Below are 14,832 nucleotides of genomic sequence, written 5' to 3'. Positions count from 1 at the left end.
TGTTAAATTTGAGTGAGGAGAGTATTTTTGTCCAAAAGATAAGAGGGGGCATATTATGGGAAGAATTTTTAAGTTGGCATTTAAAAAAAATTAAATATGTTATGATGCATAAATGGTAAAATTTCCCTTTTTAAATTAGGGCACCATTTTGGTACAGCTAACTTTTTGGCTGCACCGGTGAAAATATTTCACTATTTTGGCACTTAAATATTGTTTTTTTTATAATAATATACATTGTCAATTAAGACTTCTTGTAAATTTTCAAAAAATTCTTAATAATTTAAAGAATTAAAAATAATGTTAAAACAATTAAATTTTACACCTGTATAAAAAAAAGATTTGCATGCAGTGACCGAATAAATTTAGACTTTGTGAGGATTTTTATGTTATTTTTTTAGTTAGATTAAAATATTTAATTAAAATTTCAAATAAAAACAATTGAACTGCTCACTTAAAAATTGTACAAGCTTTTTCCCAAACAACTACTCATCGTCAGTAAAACCCCGCCAAATTTCTCTCTCTCGATCAAGCCAAAGCCGCCGGCTACCTGGTTCCGATCAAAACCCGCCGGCAGGTTGGGATTCTATGAGGGCGCTCCGTCTTCGTTCTCATACCAAGGTTTGGAGTCAATTATCACCATTTCAGAGTTTGGTCCCCTTCTCTTCTTCTACAGCCTCTGCTAACCCTAGCTCTTCGAACTCCTCCTTCGACAAAGCCGAAGGCGGTAGCGGAGTCTACCGGAACACCCTCCAGTCTCAACGTCCCTCTTCGATCACATGGCGGAAGGAGTTTCGGAACTCCGCCAGCTTTATTGGCACCGTGGATCAACCCGTCAAGGTGTTAAGCTCTGATGGCGATAGTATTTGTGCTTACACTGTTCTCACTGTCAGCAGCTCCAATCAATCAAATGGCGCTCTTAGGTAAGTTCTGTATATATTGTTATTTGTTAGTAAAAATGGTGATTTTGATGCTAATATCAGTCAATTACCTGAGTTTCTGTTTGGTTTAGTAAAAGCTTAATTGTACGGTTTTTCAACTCTTTCCACAGTCTATAGTTTGTAAAAAAACTATCGAATTCAATGCCTGTTTCGTTTCTCGATCCTAGTAGTTTACTGGGTTACCCTAACCGTTTCATTTTCAATGCCACTCTTTATTGTCGTCGTTTGTGAACATTATTTGGTTCTTTCATGGCTTTCTTTTGCCAGCTTTCGGTATTTTTATATGTTTCTAAAGCATTTTTTTTGAGGGCATCAACTCAAATTTGTTGAAATAATGTTCAATTTTCAAAATTTGCATCTATTTTCTTGTATAGAGTTTCATGTTTTACGAGCAACTTTGGTTCTATTTCATACATGATTTGTGAACAGGATAGTGTTAAACCTGCGGGATGAGATGGGAAAACTATGTCTCAACCATTTGAAACCGAATGATATCATTTATGTTTCCGGTCCTCTTGGGACTTTCACGAAGGCTGATCAGAATGGTAACCTCAGTCTACGCTATAAGGTCAGGTTACTAGGGAGGTTTAATACTTGTTTGAATCATTTTTTTTTCGGAATAAATCTTGTACAGTAGTATTTTGTGCTTATGATATGATACCTACTTGTTCAATATCTAGTTGGTTGTGTCCGGAAAAGAAAAAAAAATATGTACAACCATGCTTATAATTGTGTGTATCAGGCTGTTTTTCTTTATTTCTTGCATGAATAGACTATGTGTGGTAAAGGAGCTAAATAGTTCCTTTGTCATCTTCTTATTCTCATTGAAGCTTTTAAAGAATCACTTATTTCAGCAATTATTATAAGGTTGTGTTATTATATAAATAAGAATCAGCTCATATGTTATATGTAATAACTTGGTAGAATTTCTACTACTTCTACCGTGGTCTTCTCTATATATTTTCGTAAAGATGTCCAAATTTTACTCTTCAGGTGATAGTGAAGGAGTTGAATTATGTGATGCAAAGATGCGGTTCAGCCAGTCGAAAGAATGAAGAACAGGAATCCAACAAAGGTCAATCCCTGCTTGATCTATACTTGTTTTGATAGAAAATAGTATTGGCACATACACTTTCCACATGACTTGACTCTATTTGTTTAAAGTTTGACCTGGTTGCCATACATGTTATGATTGAAAATGCAACTACACATACACCAATATGTCTTCGCTGTGCTTCTAATTCTGATTGATTTTTTTGTTTGTGAAAAGTTCAGGTGAAACCGTTTTCGAGAAGTACAAAAATCGTCTACACTTGTGGCAAGTGTTTTTCTCCAACCCATATGAATGGTGGGATAATCGAAAATGTAAAGTAAATCCGTTGCTCCCTGATTTTAAGCACAAGGATACTGGTGAAGCACTATGGTTAAGCCCAAATGATCCTCCGTGGATTAAGAAACAGCTTGAAAAACTTGACTCAATTATTGCAGAACATGGCCCATTTGAACGAATAGGACGCCGAGCCCGTGTTTCTGAGTGGGAGTATGATGCATAGGGACGAGGTGTCAAAAGAAAGAATGGTGGTATTATAGCCTTAGTGCATGAGTTTTATGTGCTTACTTACTCCACCGGTGAATGCAAGCTATCACAGACAATTCAAATATTTGACCAGGTTATGTTTTATACTGTAAAGTCCTTATATTGTATATACTAATTATGCATGAAACATGATAGTGTATTACTGATAGAAACAACTTACAGTGTTTTACCATTTATGTGTGTTTTTAATTACAATAGAGCCTGATCATCTCAGGGGATCAAGTTTTAGACTAGAATATATTAAGGGTTTATGCCTTTTTGGACTTTGTGTTTTTTTCCATTACCTGTTTGGACCCTGTGTTTTGACAAATTATTTTTTGGACCCAATATTTTGTAAAATAGTTAAAATAGAACCCTAAACCCGATTTTGGTCAATGTTTTCTCAACTAAAATCACAAATAATTTATCAAACTAACATTTCAGAACAAAAATAAAATCATTCTGCTTAAAAACTGTGTTGTTATATTCAATTTTTTCTTCGTTTACGGTTCTATTTTAACAATTTTACAAAACATAGGGTCCAAAAAGTAATTTGTCAAAACACAGTGTCCAAACAGGTAATGGGGAAAAACACATGGTCTAAAAAGGTATAAACCCATATATTAATTACAAGGTTTGAGGTTGGAGTTTATCCTGATACCTCCATAACAATTGCTTTAGGTTATTTTCTATGTTGCAGATACAATAATTGTTGACTGTGTTTCAATAGATTTTTCTTGTCAATATATGACAAATAACAGAGAAATGAAACTCTCTGTAAACATAACAAATGGAGCTTTAAGCTTGAATTTATTTAGCTTTGGTGTTAACCAATAACCAGTATGAGGTAGGTGAATAAAAATATTTGTCTACTTTGTCAATGAATTGTGGCAATGGCAGGTTTTACTCTTCAAATTATATTTGTATCGTTTGTTTATTTTCTCTTGGAATGGTGTTATTTGGTGAGTCATATCACCATACTATTGATAGAGTATTTATATAAACATTCACTGGACCAGCATTTTTGTTTATTCATGTATAATTTTTATTTATATAAACACAGAATGAATCTTGTTTCTCTAAAGAAGATAACAGGAATGTTATTCTTGCTAATTATTACAAAAAGATAAAAACAAAATAAACTTGCAAAAAAAAAATACACATTTTGGTATTATATAGAAGGGAATTTTTAAAAAATATTGCTGCAATGTGCAAAAATATGGGAATTATATATTTTTTTAATTTGTAAAGGAAATTTTATTATTTAAACCAAAACACATCATCCTAGCACAGGGGTAACTGGGGGTAACTGGTTATTATGTTACTAAAATCATAGTTATTTATTCTTCATTTTTTAATGAAGTATTCTTATTTTTCATTCAAATTTGATGTTTTTTTTTTTTCATATTTAATATGAGTAATCCATCCCCTCTTATGGTAATTGGTTAACCTTTTTATGGCAGAATGTTACTCATTTTAGGGTAACTGGTTACTCTCTTAGTATATGTCATTTAACTTAGTTCTAAGATTTTATTTTTACGTAATTATTAAGTATCAATCAAATAACTGGTTACATTACTTAGGATTTGAAAAATAAAACGTACAATTTAAAAAAAAAATAATAATAATGTTTATAATAAATAAAAAATAATAAACACAATTCATATTGAAAAAAAATTGCAAAACAATAAAAAAATAAAATAAAATTAGTAATATAAAAATAATATAAAAAAACAAATAAGCTAAAAAAAAATAATAATCAAACTACAAACATACATTTTTAAATTAATAAAACTTGAATAAGTAAAACTACGAAATAAATCAACTTTTATAGAAAAAAATAATAAATAAATCCATAAAAATAAAAATTCTTAAAAAAAAACCATAGACTAACTTGTTTTGAAAAAACTTATATTTTTGCACTATTAAAAATTTCATATAAAATATAAGTTTCACTTAAAATATATATATATTTTTAAAATACACATTATTTTTTATTTTTTACTGTTCTTATTTATTAAAAAAAAATATAATTTTCAAAATTTCATAATTACGAAAATACATTTTTTATTTGAAAAACAACTAAAAACAATTTGAAATCAACTCACTTAGACCAACTAAATATTAACAAAAAATCCTAAAAACAACCTGAAAGAACAAAAAAATTTAACAACTTGAAAAAAAAAAAAAAAAAAAGTAAAAAGATAGCTGTAAAAATGTAAAAATTTATGTAAAATTGAAAAAAAAATTTAACCATAAAAAAGTAATTTTTTATGTAATTTTCTAAAAAAAAATCACACCAGAGTGCCGAAAAGCTCCTAATAGCGGGCTGGAGATGGGCCGAAACTTATAAAGACAGGCCCATTGTTTTTTGGAGTTTGGACAGCAAGAAAAAGGATTGTGGTAGTTTGTTTCGACTTGGAGAGAAAGAAAAAGAAGTCAATATTATCGAGATATATTGAGAAATTCTTTTATTGTATTTCCTAATTTGTTTGTAGTTTCCAATTTTTTATTACATCATTAGTTTCCTAATTTATAATTTCTTATTCTTTTGTATATATATATATAACAAAAACATACGAATGAAATGAAACGAAAAGCAAGCCATTCACGATTTCTTCAAAAACCACTCAAAACCCAGAACAACCAGCAAGATGAGTCGTCTATGGAAGACCAACTCCTTGAGAACTCTCAGATACCTTCGTTTATCCCAATCCGCCATTGATAGCAGCACCAAGAGCTCCATTCGAGCTCTCTCAACTTCTTCACCATCCATTCTTAAACACCCACTTCCTCTCCTCTCCAACAGATCTTCTTCTTCTTCGTCTACTTCACTTTGGTCGCCCTCGCCTTATTCGCTCACCGTTCGATACCTCCGAACCGGGCGCGATTCTGGATCCAGGTAACAATTCTACGTACTATGTTTGGTTTTCTTCGGTTTTGGCTTGGTGGGTATTTGACAAAATGTGTAAATGAGTGATCAAATTTGTGTTTTTTTTATGTGTAGAGTTTATGAGATTACACCTCCTGTCAATTGGGGTGTTCGGATTGTGCCTGAAAAGAAGGCCTTTGTGGTCGAGCGGTTCGGGAAGTATGTCAAGACTCTTCCTTCTGGAATCCATTTCTTGATTCCCTTCGTTGATCGGATTGCTTACGTTCATTCCTTGAAAGAGGAGGCCATTCCCATTCCTGACCAGTCTGCAATCACAAAGGACAACGTCAGCATTTTGATTGACGGGGTTCTATACGTCAAGGTATGTTATTGCCTTATTTGGATTTCTTCTTTAAAGAAATGGGGTTTCAATGCTTATTGCTTATTGGGTCAAGAAATAGTCAGTTTTTGGTTTAGTTGCTTATTGGGGTTTTGAAAGCTTTCTCTTTCATGTGGTCTTGCTACAGATTGTGGATCCTAAATTGGCTTCTTATGGAGTTGAGAATCCTATATATGCCGTTATTCAGCTTGCACAAACTACAATGCGTAGTGAGCTAGGGAAAATCACTCTCGACAAGACATTTGAGGAAAGAGACACTCTTAATGAAAAGATAGTAGTAAGTTTCTTTCTGTCCTTTTACCTGAATTTGGATGTATGATCTCTTAGTACCGAGGGGCATATATTTTAATATATACCCTGTAATTTTGTTTGTTAACTTATTGACATTGAAGCGCTAGCAATCTTGCAGGGCATCTGTTGAAGTGCTTTGTTTTTACTAAGATAGAAGTTCATCAATAGAAAATGCAATTTAGTTACCGTAAAGCAGAGTACTAGTTGTTAACTTATGTTTAGCTCATTTCTTGTGAATGATACTGTTATAAAAACATGGCAGCCACATATCACTTGCTTTTGTGACTTTTTTCTGCTGAGAAACTTTGATGATCGAAAGGATAGGTTACAAATAAATAGCTTAGTATAAGTTGGTTGAGAGTCATTTTTCGTATAAGTTGGTAATATATGAAACTTGTTATACTTTGTTTTGTATGGATTTGATCTTAAAAGGAGCTTAAATTAAATTTTTGTTCTCTAAAATTGCTCATACCCTTGATAATCAAGGACCACTTAAAGACTGTTGCAATGGCATTTTGTGCAGGAGTCCATCAACAAGGCTGCAAAAGAGTGGGGCCTCGAGTGCCTACGTTATGAGATAAGTAAGTCTTCTTTACCAATGTTCTATGGTGGACTTTCTTTGTTTATGTTCCCAAGACTTCTTTTCTGAACTGTCTACTATCTATCCTTGTTCTAGGGGATATATCTCCTCCTCGTGGAGTGAGGGCTGCTATGGAGATGCAAGCAGAAGCTGAGCGTAAAAAGCGAGCTCAAGTTCTCGAGTCAGAAGGTAATAGAACTTAGTTCATATCAGTTAGCCTCTTAATTTGAAACCTTGAATACGTAATATTGATATTTAGGATTTTATGACTATCGTTTTGTAAAAAGATATTTCATTTAATCTTTTACAGGAGAAAGGCAGGCCCATATCAATATTGCAGACGGTAAAAAAAGTTCTGTGATCTTAGAATCAGAAGCTGCAAGGATAAATCAAGTCAACAGAGCACAGGGCGAGTATTCTAGTTATTCTGAATTTATTTAATTGGCAAGTTGTAATCTAGTTATCCTATATTTATTTAATTCTGGAAATGCAAGTAATGTCAAGTTGTACTTTGTGAGTCACAAAAATATATTGTCTTACTTAGGATCGCTGGAAGGAGTTTTACTAGTCTTTTCTTGTGTATCATTTAGCATGCTCTACTCTGCTGTACCAAGTAAAAATATTAAAAACAAAAAGGGCAAACAAAAGACCGTACGATCTGAGTGGGTTGTTGCTTGCTTGAATCTTTATGTGAAATTGGGTTAAGAGGATACATGTGGGACAAATAAATTACCCTAGTTCTTACCAAGAGGGTAGTTAGGGGTATTGATTCTCCTTTGCCTATTGATTATTCATATTCATCTGTATTATTATGGTTTATTCTGATGTTGATGCACTTTTTTCTTTCCTCCTGAAATCTTCAGTTTCTTAACATATGATTACTTCTCCAGGAGAAGCGGAAGCCATTCTTGCTAAAGCAAAAGCAACTGCTGAAGGTCTTTCCGTTGTGTCAAAGACCCTCAAGGAAAATGGAGGAGTAGAGGTAAGGATTTTTAATCCCTTCGATTGGATGTTGCTGGTCTGCTCATATAAAATGCTCAAAAGTTTTACTTGTTTGACTTATCTCTGCAAAGCTCCTGTATGGATTGCATACAATATTATTTTGTTCTATATTTTCTTAAATTGTGTCATGGTTGGTGACTGGTGACTGCTACTCTGACCTCTATTTCGCACTTCTTAGATTTTCTATGATATGGATATGAGTCTACACGAATTTATGAGGAAGCCATTGGTTTCATTATTATTAGATTGTCATCATTTACCACAAGAGAAAAGCTGTTAGTTTTATATTTATTGTATTCATCTCTATTTTTAGGCACCCCATCTTTAGGGGAACGAAATGAAACTAATACAAGTGTCCAGGAGGGGCTTGAACTTCAAACTTTATAATAGCAAACTACATCTTTGCTGGAAGTTAATTGAGTAACTAACACTATGATCTCATTTGCAGGCTGCAAGTTTGAGAATTGCTGAACAATATATTCAAGCCTTTAGTAATATTGCCAAGGAGGTGAAAATCATATTCTTTCTTAACATTATGTGTAATTATTTGTGTCTACTCCAATTATGTATTTCCCCCCTTTTTTTTTGTTACCAGGGCACAACAATGTTGTTACCGAGCTCAGCTTCTAATCCTGCCAACATGATGGCCCAAGCTCTCACCATGTACAAAAGCCTGGTTGGCAATAATACTTCCAGTAATGGGGTTCATCAAACACCTCGTGATACAACAGCCAAGGTAGAGGGCGAGGGTGATGATGCTCCATACGTGAGCGCCTATACTTCAAGAACACCGAAAATTGCTCCCCTTGAAGAAGAAAAGCCAGGGTTTTCGCTCCAAAGTCCCAAGAATTCAGAATAGAGTTTTGATTTCACCAAAGAGTTGTGCCAAAATATAATTTGATTGATGAGCTTTTGACAATTAATATTTGATGGATGATTCCATAATGGTTTCTCTGAAGAGGAGGTTGGTAGTATCTTTAGGATGCTCATTCTACTTCATTTTCCGGCAAAGAGTAAAACTTGTCCATGTTATATGAGCAATTAGGGCGTCTTATTCAATAATGAGATTAAACAGATGTTAATGTCATGTTATGGAATTGGAAATTTTTACAGCAGACCATTTTTCATTTTTTGTCCATATATTCCTCTTTACTATACTTCTGTTTTTGGCTGTGGGTACTCACTGCCAAGCCATATTGCAGAGGTAAAAAGACTCCTGGAAAAGTTGTGCAAATATCAAAATGCACATAACTAAGTTGGAGGATTTTAATGTCAATAATTGGTATAGTTTTTCTTTTTCATTATCCCTGGTGCCAGTTCACAAATCCAACCTGGATTTATAAGGCTAATTAATTATGCATAATTTATTCAAACAAACCATTAGAGCCAGCCTCTTTATCAAATGACACAAGTAATTCTACCACCATCAAAGGGTGGCTATGGAACTCTCACTATGAAAAGGCATTGACAACTATTATTATTATTATTATTTAATCATTTGAGCTACACTTTTTGGGTGTTGATAACTATAATTATTTTCTCCTAAAATCCATTTACATGACTTGAAACTCCCATCTCAACCACTCACAAATGAAACCTAATTGCATTCTTCCAACTTGCAATAGGATTAACAAAAAAAGTCACTAAATTATGACCAATTCAATTTAATTCAATCTACCTTCTTAGCTAAAAATGCCAATGATGAACAATTCAATTCAATTACTACCCTCTTAGCTGAAAAACATGTTGGTTCAAAATTGGATTCATTTTCATTTGCAACATTCAAATTGTAAATTGCTAAAAAAAGAAGAAGAAGAAGCCAATGCAAAAATTGGAATCAATAAGACTAAATGCGATTACAGAAGAAGAAAAAAATTCTTACATATACATCAATATATCAATACACAAATATCTCAGGCTCTCATTACACAATGATCAAAGAGCAAAGAATTTTCGAAAGAAAGAAAGAACCCTATATAATAATAGCTGACCTTATTACATAGGAGAAGAATCAATCAATTATATTCAATCAAAAAATCGATCAGAAAAGGCCAAACAAGACCGAGAATCCCAGAACAATGAGCCAGACTATGTGGACCAAAAGCAGAGCCTGAGCTGAGAGAGGAGCAGAGCCTCCATTACCGATCTCACAGAACCCTAATTTCGCAACTTTGACGCCGGCACAGCGTGCTTCGGCGCAGCCACACCAGTACGTGACACCGTCAACGCCACAAACCGGGTCGGTTCGAAAGCAGGTGACGGGGCAGGAGGAGGATCGCTCCAGTGACTGGCCACATGGATCTTGATGGGTAGCGTCGCCGGCTTCGGAGGGTAATCGGATGGCGGAGGAGAATTGGGGGTCGGATCGGGCGGTGGGGACGGAGGCGAGGCAAGAGAGGAAGGTGAAGATTACGATGAGAGAAATCGAATTGAATCGATTCATGGTTGAGAAAGATGCGAGCTTTCTTTGATAGAAAGCTCGCTGGAGCCTGAAATTGGGGAATTTGATTAAGAAATTTCTAGGGTTTATGTGGAATTTGTGAAATTGGGGATCAAAAACTCTCTCTCCTTTTATTAATTTATTTTTTTAAATAAAAGTAAAAGAAAAAGAAAAAGTGTTAATTGAAAACGGCATTGGAACTTTGGTGGGTTTTAGGTGTAGAGTGGGGTCCATTCCATTGCTTTGTTCAACAAATATTCTTCTAGTGGGTTTCATTATTTGGGAAAAGAATATTTTTATTCTTATACCTCTAATTTTTGAATTTATTTTAATTTAGATTATTTTTAATGAAAGCATGCCATCAATTCAACTTTAGAATAAAAATTGACTAGATATTATATTTAACTTCACATTTCAAATACAAATATTATATCTAAAAATTAAAAGAAAACTATAGGAGTTTTCTCTTGTGGGGACGTTAAAAAACATCCCCATCTATGCGAAATTTTATTTAAAGTGTGATTGGGTTTTATATGGATGACCATTTTGAATAAAATAAGCACGTGTGTATTGTATTCATAATTCTAGGTCATTTTTTTTGTTTTGACTTGTTTCTTCTTGATTTGCTAATCATGATTGTATTCTTTTTTCTCATCCCACATCTCGGAAGACTTCGGTGGTCTCTGCCTCTAGACTTCGGTAATCTTCTTGATTTGTAAATTACTGTCATATTTTTTGTTTTTCTGCTGAGTTGAAGGGTGAACAACGAGAGGTCTGTAAGAAGCGAAAGACACCTGAAGCACTCTTCTAGGTTAGAAGTTTGTCGTTTAATTATGTTGTGTTTGAATAAATTAGTTTGTATTTGACATTCTCCTGATTTCCATACACATGCATGTATGCAATGCTTTTTAATTTCCCTAACATTATAGGTTATGGTGTGTAATGGTGATTTTGGTTTAATGTTTCCAATCGTGTCATTCGTCCTTAAACGAGTAAGTGGAAAAGAGAAATTATGAGTGTTTTACTTAAATTGTTGTACTTTTTAGTGTTTTGTAAGGGAGGTAGGAGATAATCAACAAACTCTATTAGATTTTAACACATATATTTCTTAAGTGATCTAGTCTTGAAGAAAAATTAGTTTTCCCTCTTTTGCTTAAATTCTTTAGGCATGGCTTGGTGTCTACATTTAGTAGTTTGAAAATGAGATGCCTAATCCATAAAGTCAGTTGTAAACTAAAGAAAAGTAAAAGTAAAATATTTCATAGACATTGTTGATAGTCTTTATTTATGTTGTGTATGATATTATCCTAAAAAAATGTTTGGATAATTCTCTTGTGGGGACTTTAAAATAGCCCTCACCAATGCATTAAACCAAAATCACCAATACACACCATAACCTATAATGTTAGGGAAATTAAAAAGCATTGCATACATACCCATATATGGAAATCAGGGGAATGTCAAATACAAACTAATTTATTCAAACACAACATAATTAAACGACAAGCTTCTAATATGGAAGAGTGCTTCAGTGTCTTTCACTTCTTCCAGACCTCTCGCTTGTTCACCCTTCAACCCAGCAGAAAAACAAAAAATATGACCGTGATTTGCAAATCAAGAAGAACATAAGTATGCCCACATCATTAATAAAATTGTATAAGGCAATTAAGTAAGAAAAAAAAAACTTGCCTTGGTAACTCTGGGAACCATCTCCTGCAATGCCAATTTTACTATTCTTTCTCAGAGCAACTGCATACAAATTAAAAATGAAGAATGATTGAGAGATGCCTGAGGGAACGAACTTAGGAGATGCCTGAGGGAAAATGCTTTGGGCGGAGCAAGAATGGCTAGAGGCAGAGACCACCGAAGTCTTCAGAGATGTGGGATGAGAAAAAAGAATACAAGCGTGATTAGCAAATCGAGAAGAAACAAGTCAAAACAAAAAAAATGACCTAGAATTAATAATACAATACACACAATATGCCTATTTTATTCAAAATGGTCATCCATATAAAACCCAATTATATTTCAAATAAAATTTCGCACAGGTGGGGACGTTTTTAACGTCCCCACAAGAGAATTCTCCAAAACTATAAAAGTCAATAATATTTTATTATTTTAAAAGAATGATTTTTTCTAACATTATATATACACAAATTTTATATTTTTTTTGCATTACAACAAAATTTTGGCATATTCTAATGAGATTTGTAGAGCTTTTTTATGGAAAGAAGTGGCTGATTATGGAGGTCCGGGGAGTGTGGCCTGAGAAGAAGTGTGCAAAAGTAAGAAAAAAGGAGGTTTAGGTATTAGAAATATTGAATTGTGGAATCTCGCGGCGCTGGGAAAATATGTTTGGGCTATAGCAACAAATAAGAAGAACCTTTGGGTTAAATGGATTCATTCAGTGTATCTTAGGGGAGATCATTGGTGAGAGTATGAAGCTCCTATGCAATCCAGCTGGTATTGAAAGAAAGTGGTAGCAGTGAAAAATAGATTGAAGAATTATTACTCTTATCAATTCTTTGTCTCTAAAAGGTATAACATTCAAGAAGTTTATGGGAGTGCCAGAGAGTGAGAACTTAATTTGGACCAGATTTATTTGGAGTGTTTGTATAGCACCCAAGCATGCCTTTATTACTTGGCTTGCTAACCTATCAGATTGAAAACAAGGGCTAGACTTCATCACATTGGAATAGTTAGAGAACCAACATGTCTGATATGTGGTGATGCTAAGGAAGATAGTGTACATTTTTTTTTCTTTCTTGTTGTTATAGCAGGAAATGTATCACTGAGGTGAAGAGATGGCTGGGTTGGCATTCGAACTCTCAGAGTTTACAAGGTCTTTTGAGATGGCTAGCCAGAGGGAAGGGTCTCTCCCGTTTCAAGAGAGGGATTTATGCAGCGAGTTTAGCTTCAACTACATATTGTTTGTGGAGAGTGCCCAACTGAGCCAGTGGGAGGATAAGATTCTTAGTATTGATTTATGGAGAGAATGAATTATTTAGGTATGTATGATGTAAGTGGGGTGTAAATTATGTTTATAGCTTTTGGTTTTGAAAAAACGAAAAAACCTAGCGTTGCATTTTATTCATTACTTAGATTGTGATTTTTTTTTTAGGTTTCACTTGTTAAGAAATATAAACTCAAAATTTCAAACTATTTGATCTCATGAGCTCTTCTTTTATTATCTTTTGTTTCATTTTATTACCTCTTCTAAAATTATGTTTATTCAACATAACTGTCTTCAAGATATGATGGGGTGTAGATATAAAAATGATTGATTCCTACAATGTTCAATTCTCTTTGAATAATTAGTCAATTTACCCTTTCATTTTTGTTAATGGTATGTTTTTGTCTTCTTACTTTTGAAATTGTCTTCAAATGAACCATAAATAGTAAAATTAATATTCTTTTACCTTTAACTAGTTCTTTTAATATGAATTTATTTAAAAACTTTTATCTATAGTCAATTATTACCCAAATTGATAAAATTGTTTCACTTTTACCCTTAAATTTGACTTTTCTTATTAATTTAATTTTTTAGTTTTTATTTAAATATTAAGATCATTTATTTTTTTACTTCTAACACATGCTATTAGAAAAATATATAAAAGTAGTTAAGTGAATATCTATGAATTTATGTTACAATATATAAGTGAGTAAAATTGATTCAAAACATAAAACACATTAAATTAATTATAATTTTATTAGCCATAAATTTAAATAATTTATCTTAGAAAAGGAAATTAATAAATAATATATTGTAGTAAATTAAATTTAAATAATATTCAATTCTTATTTTTATATGTTATTTACTCATAATTAATTAATGTATACATTTGTTTTGAAAAAAAAATATTTTAACAAACTCACATTTAATTTTATTAATAAATAAATAAATAACAAAAAACCATAACAAAACTATATAAGTTTAGATTTTTTTTTTATATTTTTCCAAATCAATATTTTCCCAATTTTTTTTACTTGTAGCTAATAAATACATTATAAAAAAATTGTCTTTCTTAAAATTTTCTAACTATTTAATCCAACAAAAAATCACAATCAACTTCTATAAATAATAGGTAAAAGATGAATATTTTTTTTGTTTTAATTTACATAATAATTGAATAAAAAAATTAATTGTATGGTCAAATTTATAATAAAAACAAAATTTTAGGGTAAAACTAAAATATTTTTATCATCTATGTGATATTTGGTTATAAACAAAAAGTTTGGGGGATAAATTTATATTAAGAAAAATAGTTAGAGGGTAAAAGAAGACTAACTTTACCATTTAGGGGGCTTTTGAAGACAATGTCAAAAGTGTGGGGGCCTAAGTATACTACTAACAAAAGTGAGGGGGCAAAAATGAATAGTATTTTTATCCTTGTTACTATCATTAATGTTGATATTATCATTGTGTTATCTGATGTTGTCCATATTTTCCATATTGAACACGTGATATTGTCAAGTGGGCCTCATAGACCCTCAAGAGAGGTCAAGGCCTCGCGAATATTGAGCAGTCAGGGGCCAGAAGGCCCATACCTGTCTTAGGTTCAACGACTGGCGAATAATCGTATAGTAAAGAGCCTGGACCTGAGACATAGGCCCGAATTAACTTCATGGACTCACCCAATCTCCACCCTATGGGGTTTAGATCATTGTGGTAGACGGTCCATTCCAAGGGACGGATCCCACCATGTGGGATTCAGATGAAGTTTCCGGTTTCA

At 32.8% G+C, this 14,832-nt stretch overlaps 3 protein-coding genes across 3 annotated transcripts; 2 read left to right on the top strand and 1 right to left on the bottom strand.

The window, feature by feature from the left end:
• The first annotated feature begins 456 nt into the window (after window positions 1-456).
• On the top strand, window positions 457-3,305 carry LOC133834359 (protein OSB1, mitochondrial). The gene is made up of 4 exons (XM_062263946.1): window positions 457-920; window positions 1,368-1,506; window positions 1,932-2,013; window positions 2,214-3,305. The coding sequence occupies exons 1-4, from the start codon at window positions 586-588 to the stop codon at window positions 2,489-2,491; spliced, it is 834 nt and encodes a 277-aa protein (XP_062119930.1). The 5' UTR covers window positions 457-585; the 3' UTR covers window positions 2,492-3,305.
• A 1,352-nt stretch (window positions 3,306-4,657) lies between these two features.
• LOC133834357 (uncharacterized) lies at window positions 4,658-8,786 on the top strand. The gene is made up of 9 exons (XM_062263945.1): window positions 4,658-5,416; window positions 5,522-5,768; window positions 5,914-6,063; window positions 6,601-6,658; window positions 6,754-6,846; window positions 6,968-7,066; window positions 7,548-7,639; window positions 8,108-8,167; window positions 8,255-8,786. Exons 1-9 carry the CDS (start codon window positions 5,169-5,171, stop codon window positions 8,516-8,518), a joined length of 1,311 nt encoding a protein of 436 aa, XP_062119929.1. The 5' UTR covers window positions 4,658-5,168; the 3' UTR covers window positions 8,519-8,786.
• A 696-nt stretch (window positions 8,787-9,482) lies between these two features.
• Window positions 9,483-10,244, bottom strand: LOC133834360 (uncharacterized). The gene has a single exon (XM_062263947.1). It carries the CDS (start codon window positions 10,100-10,102, stop codon window positions 9,701-9,703), a length of 402 nt encoding a protein of 133 aa, XP_062119931.1. The 5' UTR covers window positions 10,103-10,244; the 3' UTR covers window positions 9,483-9,700.
• Between the last annotated feature and the right edge of the window lie 4,588 nt (window positions 10,245-14,832).

Source organism: Humulus lupulus, chromosome 5 (genome assembly GCF_963169125.1).
Source record: "Humulus lupulus chromosome 5, drHumLupu1.1, whole genome shotgun sequence".
Lineage (NCBI taxonomy): Eukaryota > Viridiplantae > Streptophyta > Magnoliopsida > Rosales > Cannabaceae > Humulus > Humulus lupulus.
This window is presented reverse-complemented; position numbering and strand designations above follow the sequence as displayed.

Coding starts and splice junctions, on each gene's coding strand:
- LOC133834360 (XM_062263947.1), bottom strand. CDS start 10,102: ATGAATCGATTCAATTCGATTTCTCTCATCGTAATCTTCACCTTCCTC.
- LOC133834357 (XM_062263945.1), top strand. CDS start 5,169: ATGAGTCGTCTATGGAAGACCAACTCCTTGAGAACTCTCAGATACCTT. Junction 5,769..5,913: donor ACGGGGTTCTATACGTCAAG/GTATGTTATTGC, acceptor GTCTTGCTACAG/ATTGTGGATCCTAAATTGGC. Junction 7,067..7,547: donor TCAAGTCAACAGAGCACAGG/GCGAGTATTCTA, acceptor TTACTTCTCCAG/GAGAAGCGGAAGCCATTCTT.
- LOC133834359 (XM_062263946.1), top strand. CDS start 586: ATGAGGGCGCTCCGTCTTCGTTCTCATACCAAGGTTTGGAGTCAATTA. Junction 921..1,367: donor CAATCAAATGGCGCTCTTAG/GTAAGTTCTGTA, acceptor ATTTGTGAACAG/GATAGTGTTAAACCTGCGGG. Junction 2,014..2,213: donor AGAACAGGAATCCAACAAAG/GTCAATCCCTGC, acceptor TGAAAAGTTCAG/GTGAAACCGTTTTCGAGAAG.